General features: G+C 43.8%; 1 protein-coding gene across 1 annotated transcript in view; it reads left to right on the forward strand.

The window, feature by feature from the left end:
• Positions 1–1,462: 1,462 nt before the first annotated feature.
• GALNT3 (polypeptide N-acetylgalactosaminyltransferase 3) overlaps positions 1,463–17,918 on the forward strand; it is a 44,021-nt gene continuing 27,565 nt past the window's right edge. The window contains exons 1-3 of the mRNA XM_075000910.1: positions 1,463–1,545; positions 14,733–14,872; positions 15,808–16,412. Coding sequence (XP_074857011.1) covers positions 15,898–16,412 — 515 coding nt within the window. The 5' untranslated portion in view covers positions 1,463–1,545; positions 14,733–14,872; positions 15,808–15,897. The remainder of the gene's footprint in view (positions 1,546–14,732; positions 14,873–15,807; positions 16,413–17,918) is intronic.

A 17,918-nucleotide genomic window follows, 5' to 3' on the forward strand; every position in this document is an offset into this window, starting at 1 on the left:
ACACTCCTTAGAACAAGACAGACAAGGAACAGTTGTTCCTTCAGATTCATTTGTGCAGAAATAAAAAAAATTCTTAATAGGGATCAGTCTTGTGAGTCATAGCCCTGTGCTGCTTGTAAGTATATAATGAATTAAACCAAAGAGAATTGCAGAATCATAGAATTCTAGGGGTGGAATGGACCCTTAGGAGGAACTACTGTGAAATGCAATTGAGACAATAAACTCCCTTCCTCCCCCTCCCAAAACAGCCCTACCTAAATGAATTAAAATATATTCTTATGGTGCTATTATGACAGTGTATTAGGATTTTGATATGTGCCCTAAAGCCTGCTCTGGCCTCTGTTGTGGCAGAGCAAACAGTCTGAGCAGCAGTCCTAATAAATGTGTGTCTGTTAATCCTGTAATCTAATTCTGAAGAATTAGGTGGGTTTTAAATAGCAGAAATATGAGGAAACTAAGGTCTTACCTGTACTTATCAGCAGGTCCACCCACTGGTGGTCTTTCTTGTGGGCTTCGATTTAGGGTATCCAGTAGGACCATGTTAAATTGAAGGCTCAAGGCCTGGCTATTGAGCTCAGTACTCCTTGTAGTGGTGAGGAATAAGAGAAGTCATTGGGGAGAAATCTCCCATCAAGCTTCTGCTGAGGAAAAGGCACAAAAAGTGGATGCAAAGTAGGTTGACTTTAGTCATGCAATTCAGGTAGCTGGAGTTGCATATCTTACATTCCTTTTCTCCTCGAGTGTACACTGGCCTGAATAAAAACAAGTCGAGTCTGGGGGAGTGTTGGAGATGTTTATGAGCATTGCATGGTCAGCTGTAACTTCTATGGGTTTTACTGCCAGCTTGCCAGTGCAGGGATAATCGTGGCCTTGTGGGAGTTTGGTTAGCGCTACATTACTGCTGTTCTGTTTTGTGGGGGGATGTCTGAGTAGAAGTGACAATCTGTAAGCGTTACCCCCCACACCGCCACCCCCAGAGGCGGCTGACGGCTACTGCCTTGGAGTACAATGAGCTCTGCCGGCTGGCAGTCAGGCAAAGGGGCTGGCGCTGAGTGGCACAGGTGAAGCCGCGGCCCTTACCTCCTGCAGGGGTAGCAGGGTAATAAGCACGTGAGGTGGCGGGGAGCTTTCCCAGGCTAATGCTACCGCCTCCGAGCTGGGCAGGCCCCGGAAAACCCGCCCGCCCCCTGGCGACCCGGGCGCGGAGAAGCCAGGTGCGCCGCTCAAGCCAACAGCGTCCGCCGGTTGCTCTCGGCCCAGGAGGCGCCTTCCGGTCCGCGGCAGCTGCGGAAGAGCACTAGGGCCGCGAGGCCGCGGCCAGCGACTCTCGCTCACGCGCGGCCGCGGCGCGCGAGTGGCGCTCACGCTCCGTGCTCCGCGCACCTGGGCTGCTAGGTACGGCTAGGGGCGGGGCTGGCGCGCAGGCGCACTAGGCGCCTTCACCCGGAGCTCACCTGGCCGTGGCCGTGGCCGTGGACGCCGCCGCGGCTGGAGGCGTGCTGAGGGCAGCCTGGTCGCCAGCTCCGCTCCTTCCCGCCACGCGAGGTGAGCTGCGTCCGCCGCGCAGGGGGAGGAGTACTTCGGCCGGGAGGCGCGCGCCCCGCTGCGGCAGAGGCTAGTCCCTCAGGGGCACTATGGAGGTGGCCGCCGCTACTCTCCCAGCCTGGTCTCACCCGGCTGCGGCCGACTGCCGTCTGCGGGCTGGCAGGGCCCAGCCCTGTCCGTCGGACGGGCTGGTGACTGCGGGGGCGGCTGGCAGAGCGCCCCAGGCCGGACGGGCGCGGCGTGGGTATCTCACCCCGCCCAGGGACGGATTCGCTTCCCGCTCCCCAGCGAGGGCTCCGGCGCGCAGCCCGGGTGTGTCCGCCCGCTCCCGGGGAGGCGCAAAGCCAAGCAGCTGCCACAGGCTGTTCGGAAAGTAGAAGGGTGCTGCGCTGCTCTGCGCAAAGGCCAGCCCAGTCTCCGGGAAACGCGCACCATTGTCCGGGCCGCCCCTCACACACACCTATTGACTCAAGGAGGCGCATCCTGTTTGAGTTGGCCGGTCCTGTCGCGGCTCAGGTCAGGTGCTGCCTGCAACGTGTTTGCTCCTCCGCAGGAGGTGCCGCTTTCTAATCTAAGAGGCGAGTCAGCATTCTGAGCTCGGGGGAAAGTGGTGGCTACAGGCACGGGGCGGGGATGTAAATTCTGGTCGCTGCCCACGCACGTGAGCTGTTCCGGTCTCTTTTCCTTCTCCTCTGAGGAGGCAAAGGTGGTTTCTCTCCTTCCAAGGAGTCTGCACTTTCATCCGAACAGTGCAAGAGCCAGTGCCACAAGGAGTTGAGTTCCGGGTAGGCTTTCCTATGCTACAAGAGTGCTGGGGAAATCTGTATGCTGGGGGTGCTGAGTGCCATTGAACTAAACTGTACAGCCTGTGTCTAATGGAAGCCACTACAACCCCGGAGGTACTACAGCACCTGTGTTGTGCTGTGGTGTGTACTGCTGTACAGGAATAGATTTCCTGTGCATCAAGTTGCATTGCTCCTGTGGGCAAGCCAAATCTGAGAAGTGTTACCTTGTACACTAACCCTCAATGCTGTTCTCTGAAATTTGATGTGTCTATTCCATCTGTTTGGCAACACTGGTGGATCACCTTTCAGTTGTACTGTGGTCAAGCAGTCGGGAGTAACGCTTCAGGTCTCTCTCTGATCACAGCCGTACAGATTTAATATGGCAGCACTACTTAAAAATGGTCAGGTCATGTCTCTTTCAGGTTCCCGATCCATGGAATTTTGTGCAAGTGCAAAAACTTTATGAGTGGGGTATTGCTCAGCCTCCCTACCCCCAGTTGGTGCCATTGTTGGGGATGTTCCATTTAGAAGGGGGAGTGGATGGAGTCGCCTCAGTTTATGCAGTCTTGTTTATAAGAACGTACAAAATATACAAATGTCTGTACTGGGGAAAATCCATGGTCTATGTAGCCCTGTAGCCTATCATTTAAGAGTGGCCAATGCCATATGTTTCAGGCCTGATCTGATGTAAGTTTTCAGTATAGCCCAGTTGTGGAATTTTCACAGCCATAAGAGAGACACAGACCCTAATTCCTAGTTGAGGCTTAGGCTGCGTCTTTACTTACCACTTGCCAATTGTGTACCAAAAATTGACTTTGCAGCCATTGACTTCTATGCCTGTCTTCATGGCAGATGGTCAACGGGAGCACCCCTCCAGTCAACATTCCTTCATACCATGCTGCTCAAAAGAAGTTCTGAGATCGACATTGACCCTGGAATGTGCCGTTTCATGTATGCAGTGAGCGTAGACTCAGCGTCGGTCTGTTACAAAATTAAGTTGGCTTGCCTCTGGTCAGTATTCAGGGGTCAACCACCTTTCCAAGGCGGAGTGCCAAAATGTGACCTTTTAAGCTCTGTGTATGGTCTGAGTGCTGGTGTTACATTTTAAAGTCACTAATAGTCCTACTTACAACAGCTTTGTTAATAAATTACCATATAGGTGGTAGTTGGTAACTTCAGCTGGTTTTTTGTTAATCCACAGGCGGTATGGGTTTGAGCAAGCTCCAGGCTGCATGACGGAGGAGGGGTGGAGCTGAGCTCCTGCTTAGTGAGCTGATGAAAATTGTCTTGCAGGTCATTCTTGGAATCTGTGCAGGGGATTGCTGACCCTGCTCTAGGACTTTCCCTTAGCCAATGCCAGCAGTCCTGTGAGACCTTAAAGATTAAATTTTATTTATTAGATAATGTGCTTTTGTGAAGGTACAGACTAACACGGCTACCCCATCTGAGACCATTAACCAATGCGGAGTCTAAGATGCACCACCAACCTGCCCCAGTGCAGTTGCTGCACTTCTCCCACAAATTATCATTAGTAAGCCCTGGAAAGAGTTGCACATTTCCCTTACCTTGGTAGCCACTTCTCCCAGACAGCCAGTCTTGACCCAGAGTTTGACTGTAGGATTCATTGTGCAAGCAGTTCCTTTGGAAAGCTGATTTGTCATGTCTGTATTGATAGAGGTCCACGGATAGAAACTAAGTTCTTTGTGTACCGTGCAGTAGTCCTTTTCTCTCTTCTTTGTGTGTGTGAGTCCTGGGTGATGTATTGAAACAATCTTAAGCATATGGAGTGATACCAACAGTGCTGCTTTAGGAAGCTTGTGGGTGATAGGTGCTGGACACCCCATTCTCCTCCTGCAGCAGGACTGAAGCGCTCATTCCACTGTGAGCCCATTTTGTCAGTTATTTATTTTTAATAAACTTTAGGGATCAGGTTGCACTATTTTTTTATTGCCTTTGACCCATCTCTGACTTTTACTAAAATTAACCACTACAAAATCTTAACATTATACATATGTTCTAGGATTGTCTAGTAAACTGGTATTCCACAAAATGGGTCGAGGTCAGAGAGAACAACATCCACGGAGATGAATGGGTCTTCCTTTGCGGTCCTCTTATGTTGCAGGAGCTTGTGCAGAGTCATTTTCCCCACATTAGCTCTCCCAGTGCAGTGTGGAATCTGGGGCTCCCCGTCATTCTCCTTTAATGCCGCCATCTGGTGGATGTGCTCCTCACAGTCCACTGGTCTTCACCTTCTCTCATTCTGAGGTAGATCTAGTCCTACTAGCGCCATGGAGTAAACAAGAGGAGGGCAGAGCTGATGACTGAGTGGCATTTGAAGTAAACCACCTTGTGTCCGCTTGCCCCCCTTCTCCTCCCACTACCTTCCCCAACTGCCTGCCTGCTGTTCTCATCATGCCTTGCTGTCTCACTACTACTACCCCTTTGAACAGGGAAATTCACTGTTCAAAAGTTTGAATGTACAGTTAAGATTGACTGGCACTGCCTCAAGTACTTCCAGATAGTTAAATGCCTGTGCTTAAATCTCTGAAAACCAAAAGGTAGAATTAAGGTATATACCAGTTCTCTCCATAACCTGAACTGTACCCTCTTTAGTGATCTCCATGACAGACACTGTAGCGTGCTATCTTTCTAGATGATATGGAGTACTTTGGGGACACAGCACATATGTGCAGTAGGAAGAACTGTCAGACTGTACCTTACTAAAGCAAAAATTGTGTTTAGGGTGGGCTTAATCAACACCAGTTGACTACAGCTGGCCTGTCTGTACTCATCCACTTGCTTTGCACAAGCCATACCAGAATTATCACCACTTAAACTTTGGCCTTTTCCCAAACTAATTTGGTCACGGAACACTTTTGGGCTTGGAATACATTGATGGCACACATACATGCTGGTCTGGAAGGAGTGGGGGTTGTTCCATAATGAAAAATTGCCACAGGTAGTGCTCAAAAGTTTTAAGAGTTCAGTTTTTTAGATGTCTTTTATTTTACAAAGAACGAAAAATAAGATAAAATCTGAATGAACAACTATTGTCCTTTTGATAGGGAGGCAGTTAGAAACCATATAATTATGTATAAAAATTAAGTACAGACTCAAAACATATAACAGCTGAAAGAAGGATGGTTAGTGGTCATTATTTTGTACAAAAATAGGAAGGACAGTATTGTTCAAAAAAGGACTGTCCTTAAAGCTTAAAAAATTTTTTTTTGAATTTGGTATTTTTACAGGCAGCAACTAGAAAATGAGTAGCTTTTGACAGTTTTTTTTTGGGTGGGGCAGTGGGGGGAAGAGATCTCCTTCTCTTTACCAGAATTATGTTATCCAGCAACATCGCTTGTCTGACAACAGTTCCTCTCCCCGCACAGCAACTTCTCCTTCCCTTCCCTCTCAATTTTATTTAGAGGGAAAACCACATTCTTGAGAGAGAGAAAAACAATAAAGCAGCCAACCCCAACTCCCTGCTACCTGCAGGTCCAGGCAGCTGGCGGCCACTGGCTCCAGCTCCCTGAGAACCTGTGGATGGTGGGGAGCCTGGGCAGTGGCTGACAGTGGCCGCGGGTGGCCAGGATGAGTGGGAGGACTGGCGGCTGCAGGAGGGCTGGCAGCCAACGGTACCTGCTAGAGCCCAGGGGCAGCCAGAAGCTGGGACCCAGCTGTTGGTACCTGCAGTCAGTGGGGAGCCTCCTGGGGGACTATGACTGGCTGCCAGGACACTATGGTTGGAGAAGCTCTGAGGCCATCTGCCACAGATTGTTAGGACCCTGTGGTTAGCAGGGAGCTGAGACTCAGGGAATATTGCTCTTTGCCTTTACCTTCCCTCATTCAGAAAATTCTCTTGCCCTGCTAGGGTCAGGGTGCCGTATAAGAGTGGTTCAACCCGTATTATTGTGAATGTGTTCCAAATATTATTAAAGCTACAGTCTAAACACTGTTCAAATACCTTAATGTTTTTGATACGCACACAGTTTCTTATTTAATATTTCGGAACAAAAATGATCACTAGAACCGAAATTATTTCACGGAACACCTATTCACATTTTGCAAAACACCAGTGTTCCACAGAACATAGTTTGAGAAATGCTGGCCTAAGGATTCCTTCATCAACATCACCTCCACCTGCCTCTGCTCTGTAATGCGCTGTTATGTATGCTACTAGGCTGCTACAAGTCTTCGTACCGAGGCTATTTTGGTCCTCTACTTGCACAGCCTTTGTAATTTAGCACCGATATGAGGAGTCTATGGTGCCTTTGGGCAGTCAGGCCCTTCCAAATATACCATTGTGAGCTGTGATTCTCTGCATCAGTCAATGCATGAGGACAAATGAGAGAATAGTTCTGTAAGACATAACATACTTAATAAAACGGCTCATCTATTTTATTATTCCTCAGGTTTATTTATGATAGGGTAACCCTGGCTCAAACAGACTCAGTGGCTCATGTTCTTGTACTGTAACTGTTATTTCCTAGTCCCAGGACAAGTACTCCCAGGGCACCTTAGAGACCTAATAAATTTATTAGGTCTCTGAGTTTTTGTGGGTAAAACCCACTTCAGACAGAAATGGAGTGGAAAAACAGAATCCAGGGAGTGTGCATGTGGTTGCGGGGAGGAGTTTACCATCTGAAGAAGTGGGTTTTTTCCTATGAAAGATCATGACCTAATACATTTCTTAGCCTTTAAGGTGCCACAGGGCTGCCTGTTGTTTGTGAAGGTACAGACTAACATGGTTATGCCTCTGAATCTTATTTCGTAGTTTTCAGAGGTTTAATTAGAGGTACACATGACATTCTGGAAGAGTGGAAGGCCATGCCAGCCAACATGAACTTTTATTAAGAAACTTTTTAGGCACTGAATGTAGCTGTTTTGTGCTTTATACTTGTGTGTGTGTGAACTTCTGAAATTAGCTTGTTTTGTAAGAGAAATAATCCTGCTTTTAAAAAAAAAAAAAAAAAAAAAAAAAAAAAAAAAAGCCATACCTAACATACAAAGTGCTGTGACTTGTGTCAATCAAATATAGCCACTGAAGTTTTTCTCTGTCTTGTGTGAGTACTTGCCTAGGTGCTGCTTGTACTCACCAGGACGGTTTGCATCAGTGTAAAGTATGGTGTACTTCAGGCAGGTATCCTTATACGCCCAAAACCTGTCATCTGGCACAGTGCCTTTTAGGATACTTTCACAGTGCTTTGTGAGGTAGTAGCAATCTGCCCAGGGATTTCTGGGAGCTGGGTCGCTATGCTACTTTTTTGTATCTCATACTACTAGACATATTCCATAATTTTTGTGCTTTTGAGGAGAAAAAAAATCCTGCAGTCCCATGTGGTGCTTTTCGGTCTCCTCCCTGTCTCTGATAGGAGCATGAACCTTACAGCACTCTGGACAATTCCGATGTTTGTTGTATAATTAAATATTTGCAGATCTTAAGGGGGTACTGCTATGATCAGGATAGTGATGAGGAAGAGAGACACATATTTGAGCGCTATAACTGAATGCTGATGAATTTAACAGAAAAAAATTGCCTTGCTGCTGGCATTCATGGATCAGTTCCACCTAGAGAAGCGCAATGCTGGGCCTGAGAAATGAGCAGTGGTTCATGGGATACCGTTGTAGTGCCTCTTTGAAATGAGGAGCAGTGGCTTCAAATCTTTTGAATACAAAAGAGCAAGTTCCTGTATCTTTGTATAGCTCTTTCCCCAGCCCTGTGTCATGGGAACACCAGAATGAGAGCTGCATTGAGGGTGGAGAAATGAGTGGCAATTGTGTTCTGGAAACTTACACTATAGAATTACTATCAGTCAGTGGGCAATCATTTTGGGTTTTGGAAAATCCACAGTGGGCACCAATGTGATCCACATGTGCAAAACCATTAAACATTTCCTGCTTCATAGTGCACTGACTCTGGGTAATGCAAAGGAATTGTAACAGCGAGGTCTGTGAACTGTAATGGGGCGATAAATGGCATGAGCATCCCTATTGTGGAACCCACCCATTTAGTCATTGAGTACATGAACAGAAAGTGCTAGTTTCTGTTATTATGCCAGAGCTAGTGAATCGCTGGTTTCCTTCACTGATACCAGTATAGATTGGTCTAGGAAGGCACATGATGATGGGCACAGGAATTTCAAAAAGCCAGAAGCAGGGACCTATTTTTCATTTGTTGGATCACCATTGGTGGTGATGCAATATACATAGTGAACAGATTAGATAGGCAGGTTGTAGAATCTCCATTTTTGGAGGTTTTTGACAAATACCTATTTCAGGAATATGACTTGTCTTGAATAGCCCAAATTTCACCTTACTTCAAAACTACTCGCATGCAAAATCAGACGTAAAAATTCAAAAGTGTCACAGCATGCTACTAGGGGAAAAAAGCTGGCTTTTGCATTTTTATCATAGTTATAAAATCAATTAGCATATAAATATTGTACTTTCGAAGTCTAATGTCTCAAGCAGTTCAAACATGTCATTTTAGTTTGTACTGACTTTGCTAGTGCTTTTCAAGTAGCTAGTGTGTGTGTGGGGCTTGGCATGCTGCCCCCAGTATTTCTCAGCTCCCATTAGCTGGAACTGGGCAATGCGCAAAGTCTTCCTCTGTGTCCTCCCCAATCCCTCCTCGAGCACAGAGAGGCACATGGAGCAACCAAATGATTTGTGTGTCCTGGGGCTGCAGCAAGCAGAAAGCCTGTGTGACGATCCCACTGGGCTCTTGGCCAGGAGAAGCCTAGGTAAGCACCACATGGTTAGAGCCTGCCTCTGACACCCCACCCCTTCTTGTACCCCAACTTCATGCCCCAGGTCACTGACCAAACCCTCTGCATCCCCATTTCCCTTGCTCCAGGTCACAACCCTCAGATCCTGCAACCCTCCTACCTCCTTCCCCCAGGCCAGAATAGTCTGCTGCACCCATACTTCCTCTCAGACCCTGCACTCAGGTCACAATCCCCTTCACCCAAACTCCCCCTCGGACACTACATCCTCCCTTGTACCCCATTTCCCTACCCCAAGTTCCCTTTTGACCCAACCTCTGTCCCAGACCCCGCAGTCCCTCTGTAGAAAAGTGCGGCCTTTGACCACTTACCAAAATCTTGGAGTGCCCACCCCATCAAAAATTATTAACCATCCTGATCTAAATAATACTGAGTCTTGCCTCTATCTAGGGGACTGGACTAAGTGACCTATTGTGGTCCCTTTTAGTCCTGCATTTCTATATTTAGTTTTTGCATAAACAAGGTCTTTCCAATCTTAAACTCATTAGAAATGTTGCCTCAAATATTTAAAAAAAAAAAATCCAGTGAAGGAGCACACTATGGATGAAACCAGTGTTTATTTGCTATTAATCCTACCTAGATAGTCCAACTGAGGAAACCTGTTGATGACTTACTAAATTAACTCATCTGCTATTGCTTGTTAAAAGGCAATGCCACTTTCTCTTGTCAGCTCTGTATTGGTAGTTTCCTTCAGGATTTCGAATGAAAGTCTGCCGTAGAAACTAAAGGCCAGTTAAAGCAGTTTTGTGTGTGTCCCCTCCAGTATTTGAAGTTCAAAATGCAGCATGTGCATATGACACTCAGAACCAGAAGCTATTCAGAAACTACAGGAAATTAAATCGATATTGTCTAACCTGAGTGAATGAAATTTAAAGTCTTAAAAAGGAAATTTAATGTTTGTTTGTTTGCTGTTTTGTTTTTAATGGGCTAGGTGCTGTAGCACATTCGCTTATACTTAAATGTTGTTTATGTTCATATTTTGTCTTTGCATCCCCTTGAAATAGCTGTATCAACAAATATTTTGTCCAGAATAATTAGCTTTGAACATATGAATCAATGGTATATGCTTTAGTTTCAAGGAACTTCAGTCTGGAAGTCAGGGTTTCTGTGCTTTTATCCATTTGTCTGTTATAAGTGAAATTAAAGGTTTTCACTGCATCATTTAAAAACTTAGAATTCCTCCTCCTTTTTCAGTGTTGTTACATTTTTATGTGGTTTTCTTTATATATGGTTAAATGTTATTTCATTTCCTTTTTGTAACTGCATAATTAACCTTTTCATATGAGTAACAGACAGGGAAGGAAATTATCAACTTTTTTTTGTTCATTAAACACCGTTGGATTTTTCAGTAGCTGGTGTGAAAGCCATCACAATATTACATTCTTTTTCCTTTGAGTTGTATTTATTTGTCATTTTCCTGGAATTTAATATTATAGTTCCTAATTGTCATATAGGAAACCCAGGAAAAATGTAGAAAAAGTAAAAACAGATCATCTTTATGTCACTCTTTAGTTCAGCTTTCAACTATGTAGCTATGGCCACACTTGGCCAAAACGTCAAAATGGCCATGCTAATAGCCAAATTGAAGAATACTAATAAGGCGCTGAATTGAATATTCAGAGCCTCATTAGCATTTGCATGCTGCCAGCCGTGGTATGGCTACACACTCCTTATTCGTCTCGGCTGAGTTTCAAAGTTTTGGCCAAGTGTGGCCACAGCCTGTGTGTTGTGCGAGGTTTTTTTAATAAATTGTTTTCATTTAAATTTTTCATATAAAATCTTCAAAAGAAACTGAAAGCTACTTGAGGAAACATACCATTCATATTTCAGCTCTCTAAAAAATAATCAAATTTAAACCATAGTGAGTGATGTTAACTCTTCATTCTCTGTCAAATGCTAAATAAATAATTCCAGGATATTTACTGAGTAGTAGTAGAAAACAAATTGAACAGCATTGTTAGTCACAAATTACAAATAACTTATGTGTTTAAGTATGTACTGAATGCAGGCTCCTTTTGAATGTCAGTCTAAACCAAGAGAAGTTGATATGACAGATATAAAGTCATAAATGATATAGGGGAGGCAGTTAATAGGGAAGTGTTATTTCCCCTTTCACATAATACCAAAACTAAGGGTTCACCCAATGAAATTAACAGGCAACAGGTTTAGAACAATAGGAAGAACTTCTTTATACAATGTATAGTCAACTTACAGATGATGTTGTCATGGGATGTTGTGAAGACTAAAAGTATAACTTGTTTAAAAAAGAAAAATTAAATTCATGGTCAGGAACATGGTATTTGTTCCAGGTGTCTCTAAATATCCTGCTGCTATAATCTGGGACTGGACCTCAAGGGATGGATCACTTAAAATTGCCCTGTTCTGTTCATTCCTTCTAATGCATCTGGCTCTTGCTACTATTGGAAGACAGAATAGTGAGTTAGATGGACCATTAGTCTTATGTGGTGTAGCAGTTCTTATGTTCTGCTTTATCTTTTAAACTGTATTTTATGGTTAGTCATTCCCAACAGAATGATTTTTTTTCCTTTCTTGGTCTTTCTAAGTTATTATGTAACTTTTTAAACTTATTCTCAAATGTGTAAACCATATATATGTTTAACTAATCCTTGCTGCATAAATTCTCAATTCTTTAGAACTATATAGTTCTAATCTCTTTACTACCACTTTATAATATTTTGCAAAAGCTTTGAAATCATTTCTATCCATTATTCGTAAGAAATATTTGTTGTAGAAATGCATGGCAATTCCCATCATATCTATTTGATACACTTCTAAGGCACCAAGTTGATTGCTATATTGATGCTGTGCCACAGCATGTAGGCATGTGTTAAGCCAGGGATGGACAACATTTTTTGATGGGCGGGCAACTCCAAGAATTTAGTAAGTGGTCGAACTTTGCATTCTTCCGTGATATTGCTGGATTAGGTGTGGGTTTGGGATGGAGGTTTGGTGCAGAAGGGAGTTTGTAGGGGATTGGCGTGTAGGAGAGGATATGGGATCCGGGAACAAGTTTGGGTGAAGGAGATGGTGTGGGATTGGGTGTGAAAGAGTCGGGTGCAGGAGAGGAGTCTGACATGGAGGCATGTGGGAGGGAGTTGCAAACTGGGGCAGGAGTGCACGAAGGGGTGTGGAAGGTTGGGGAAGAAGAGAGTTGGGGATGGAGTGGGTGTGGTGTCAGAGGCAGGCACTGGCTGTGGGGGTGGGGGGGCACTTTATGTGGGTGACTCCTGGCCTGCAGCCTGGCAGGTTCCTTAGCCAGGGTCCTGCTTTCCGTGCTGCCACATGTGCTCAAAGCAGCTGTAGGGGACATGTGCTGCTCTGAACTAAATGCTGCAAGCCTGGGAGAGGGATACTTCACATGCTGCCTGGGAGCTGCTTGACATGGTGGCAACATTAGAAGTCTCTCCCCTGGGCGCTCAGGGTATGTCTGTACTTATACCAGAAGAGCAACCTGGTCAGGGCTGATCTTCTGGAGTTTGATTTCGCATCATTGGTGGAGCTGTCCAAAATCCATCTGTCTGGGGTTGGCAGCTGACCCCTGTACTTCTCGCTATCAGGAGGAGTAAGGGAGGTCGACAGGAGAAACGCCTTTAGTGACAACAGACCTTAGTTGATTGCAGATATGGCAATTCTAGCTATGCAGTTGATGTAGTTAGAATGGCATACCTGCAGTTGACTTTAAGGTCTAGTGTAGACCAGCTCTCAGGATTTACAGAGGCACCCATGGCCCCTCAGCTACCTTTTCTGAGCGCTGACTGGGTTTGGGACAAGCGGGAAGCTGGCTGAGGCTCCTGTGGGCAGTATTTTGCCCAGCCCAGTGTTAACCAATAAGTAACATTTGATTGGTTCCTCCTTGCTTCTGATAGTAGCAGTAATGAGGCAGAAAAGTTGCCTCACAGCAAAAGCTCTTTTCTGGTATGTCTTGGTGTTGCAGTCTGTACTGGTGGTTATATAAAATTCTACAACCTACCTTTTCAGTAAGTAATTTATACATGTCATAATAGTCTTTCCTGTAGTCTGCTCTCACAAACTTCTCTTTTTAGAGGTTGTGAGATGTCCTCTTGGCCAGGTATTTACTGTTTGGTCCCATGTAAAGAGAGAGATTAATGTCCAGTCTTGTTTAGGAGGCTTGTTCTGACTACATTCTTCTCACCCTTTGTGGATCATCGTTAATTTTAAGTCCACAGTCACAGAAGTGCTAGCCAAATACCCCTATTTCCAAGCAACTCAAAACAGCAGAAGTGTTTAAGGGGTTGGATATATCCCTACTCTCCACCCTCATTTAGTTTGATTATTTTATGGTTTAAAGGCAGGTATATCTGATGCCCTAATTGAGAATGAGCTACTCCAGCATTTCTCAAACTTGTTTACTATGGCCATGTCTACATTAGCACCTTACTTTCAAAAGGGGCATGGTAATGAGCCACACTGGCAGATGCTAATGAGGCACTTCCATGAATATGCAGTGCCTCATTAGCATAATGCTGGACGCACGCAGTTCAAAAGTGCTGCTTTTGAATCTCTCACCACATGTGTAGATGGGCCTTTTGAAAGGACCCCCAAGACTTCAAAAGCCCCTTCTTCCTATTTGGTTTTAGGAAGAAGGGGCTTTCGAAGTCCAGGAGATCCTTTAGAAAGGCCCCTGTCTACATGGGCAGCTCGCAATTCAAAAGCGGCACTTTTGAACTGCATGTGGCTGGCATTATGCTAATGAGGTGCTGCATATTCATGGCAGTGCCTCATTAGCATCTGCTAATGTGGCTCATTACCATGCCCCTTCCGAAAGGAATGGACGGGTGTAAACGTAGCCTACGTGTAATAGAAGTACGTGAAACACTCAATGCCATCTTTTGTAATTAGGTATAGCTATAATAAATCCTTATTTTGATGCCTTTTAAAAAAAATCCTACTCTTCTCTGACACTTACAGGATTAGTTGTTTTTCTTCCATTCTCTCTATGGGCAACCTTTGAAACAGTAGAGTCAGAACTGTCCTCCTCTCAGGGTGTAATCCCACAAGTCACTTTTAGACCGAGTTTCCAGGTTCTGTCACCTCCATATACTAACTGTAATTATTCCAAAGACCTCAGTATGTTTGACCATCTGCACCACAGGGTTTTGTTGTTGTTGTTGGGTTTTTTTTCAGGAGCTGTGTCTTGTTGGATGATGTGGTGACTCAGAATACCTTTTCTGAAACATAGTATTTATTTACATCAGTGACAACACAGCATTCATAGAAAATGGATAAAACAAACAGCCTACGCCTCTCTGGCTTACATAAAGCTTATCCCAGAAACCCCAATATTGGGGGTGTAGGGTCAGTCTGCTCCACAGCAGTTATGGATTCTTTGTCTCGCTCAGCTTCAGGGCTGAGATTTTGAATCATTCCACAGTTCTTTGTTGCATTTTCCCTGCTTGGCTTCCCATCCCTATTTCAATGCTTGGATTACTCACCCAGTCTTGTTGATCTGAGCATGGTAGAGATTAAATTTCAAATGAATCAACATCTGTAAGTACTGGTTTTCTAAAGTTCGTTATTCTGGTTTTAACAGACACACAAAACAGTCTGACTGACTTGAATCCTTGCTATTCTTTGTTAGGTGACAATAACCAAAACAGTCAGAAGATTGCACAATACCTAATATTTTTATGACCATCTCCCATGCTCTTCACACCTGTGTACCATCTGACTACAAGCCACATACCACAGTTCAAGAACTTCTGACTCATCAATTGTGGGGTAATACGAACCTTTCTGCTTTGATTTCTTTTTGATTCTTTAGTTTTACTTGAAGTTTACTGAGTATTGAAAGATTGGGTGTCAAAAATCTCTATGTTCTTATTTAAATATAACTTTCCCCATTAGACAGTTAATAACACTGTATAGAATTTAGCCAACTTACTGGTATGATTCTTTTGGCTTCTAATGCCAGGGCCTCAAAACCTTCTCACTCACTTGTTTATGGTGAATTGAAATTTTGCCTGATATGACTCAAGTGGGGTAAGGAGAACTGTTGGTTACCTCTCTAGAGAGAATAAAGATAGGGAAGGCAGGGAGCAGAGCATCCCAGATGTTTCTTGCTCAAGAGAGGAAGTAGAAATGCAGAAACTATATTTTTTCCAGGGTGGGTGGGGAGGATCAAAGGAAGGACAAATAAGCCAGTGATCTTTTAAGAATGAGGAGGAGGAGCTGGAGAACAGAATGCTCGGGTTTAGAGGAAAAGAGTCTGGAAGTCTCTTGTCTTATCAGGAGAACAGGAGATGGCTGTAGAGAGAACTTCCGTCAAAAAAAAAAAAAAAGAAAAGGTAGAGGGCAGAATTGACTTATGGGTTTGGAGTGTGGCGATGAACCTGTGTGTATCCAGTGTAACAAAATAAAACAATAATTAGTAAAAATGGAGGGGGCCAAGAGAGAATTGAATGGTAACATATTCTCTCTAATTTTACACAGGTTAGATATGGAATTTCTTCAATGCCTGCCTAAGTACATAAACAATACAACATTGAGAACATTAAGGTTGCAAAGTCAAACACTGAAAATTGAGGAACTGTCAGAATTAAGGTTGCCTATTTAACCTTAATTTAGTCCCTTTGTTAAATAAGATTGATTTTCGGATTTTGTGCTTTTGTATTGTAGTACGCAGTTAACTGTATACCTACTTTTTTAAATTACAGGTGCTTTCAAGGAACATTGCTGTGACCAGTTTGATGCTGATGAACATCTTTAACAAAGGTTTTTATAGAAGATAAGCTTTTAATACTGGAATGGCTCGTGTAAGAATACTAAGACGATTGTTTAACAGACTATTTTCCCACTGGAAGCTTTGGAAATTTAGTATTGTTGTTTTTGTTTTTCTGGTATTTTTGTTTTTATTACAAAGAGAAGTAGGTTTTCGAGATTCTGAACATGAACCAGGAATTAAACCAATTGTGGAAAGGAAAAGTGATGTACTAGGTTTCATGTTAAATGCTGTGAACAATTTTAAAGCTGCCAAGCCAAAAATGCAGATAAAAGCACCTGATAGGCAAACCAATATTCCTGGAGAGAGACACTGTTTGCCAGGATATTACACATCAGCAGAACTGAAACCCTTCTTAGAGCGACCATCTCAGGACCCCAATGCTCCTGGAGCTTCTGGTAAAGCATTCAAAACTATCAATTTAAGCCCAGAAGAACAGAAGGAGAAGGAGCGTGGGGATGAAAAACACTGTTTTAATGCTTTTGCAAGTGACAGAATTTCTTTGCACCGGGATCTTGGACCAGACACTCGACCACCTGAGTATGTTGAAATTTATGTATCTGGGAGTAGCGTACTTGTTGAACATGTAGAGACCCAGCATATTCTCAAAGTATTTTGAGCAAGATTTAAACACACCCCTTAAGTACTAACAGATTTATTTGGGCATAAGCTTTTGTGGGTAAAGTCCACTTCATCAGATGTATTGGAGTGGAAGTACAGAGGCAGGATATCATATACTAGTACATCAAAAGAAGTGAGATACTTAAGTGCTGGAGCAGTGTTAAGGAGGCCAATTCAGTCATAGTGGGTATGGATTACTCCCAGCAGCTAATGGGGAGGCGTGAATACCAAGAAAGGGGAAGTTGCCTTCATAGTGAGAACTGTTCTAAATCCTTATTCAGTCCTAATGTAATTGTGCTATATTTGCAAACAAATAGCAGCTCTGCTGTTGTGTTGATTTTTTTTTATAGATGGTTGGCTACTTTTAAATCCTTTACTGAGTGTACTGAGGGAGGTTAAAGTGTTCTCTTGCTGGTTTATGTGTGTTGCCTTTCCTGGTGTCAGATTTTGTGTCCATTTATCCTTTGGCATAGAGACAGTCCTGTTTGGCCAATATACATGACAGATGGGGTGTTTCTGGCACATGCTAGCCAAACCAGACAGTCAGACAAAGCAACAAACAGAGATTGTGAGATGGCCTCAGGGGATTACCACATCCCTAAATGAAATGCTTATACGTATCTACTGAAATGCACAGAATACAACAGTGGGATTCAGAACAATTTTGTGATGTACATGACAGAGAGAGAAAATCTTGGTTTAATATTAGATGTAAGAGCAGGAGCTCATCTTCATCTACAAAATACATGAGTTAGTTTAGAGTTCACTGTCTCCAGAGAACAGGATTTAATGACATAACTATTAAAAAAGAACCGGTACTATTCAATACTTCAACTGTTATCCTCTGCTCAGATGGGCACTTAGAATGACAAGGTTATGTGAAGAAGCAGTAGTTGGCCTATCTGACCTGGTAATGGAAAAAAAGAATGACATCATTAAAGACGTAAATATTTGTATATTTGTTCAAACAAATGTTTTTCTGTGTTGCCTGTGAACCATTTTGGAATGTGTGTCTGTTCTCAAAGTTTTGAAGCCTCAGTTTACATAACCATGATATTTGTGTCATGGTTTTTTAGATGTAAATACAATATGTATGCCTGGCAAAACTGATAGTTGTGCTGTTCCAGCTGGCTGTCTTATAGCTGCCACTCATGTAGGGTGGTACAGGGCCCAGGATCATGGGCACAGAGTTTATAATCTGCAAAAGGATATTCCCTTGTTCCATCCCAATCCACTTCTTCCTCCAAGACCTTGCTCTTGCAGTACCTCTCCTCTACCCAGTTCTGCTTCCTCTCCTGAGTACATTACACCTTCTCTCCTTTCCTCACTGCCCTCAGTGCCTCCTGATGCCGTGAAGCATCTGATTCATGGCAGGTAGTAGGTGCTGAGAGGGAGGAGGAGGCAGCACTGATCAGTGGTGCCCAC

Source organism: Carettochelys insculpta, chromosome 8 (genome assembly GCF_033958435.1).
Source record: "Carettochelys insculpta isolate YL-2023 chromosome 8, ASM3395843v1, whole genome shotgun sequence".
Taxonomy (NCBI): Eukaryota; Metazoa; Chordata; order Testudines; family Carettochelyidae; genus Carettochelys; species Carettochelys insculpta.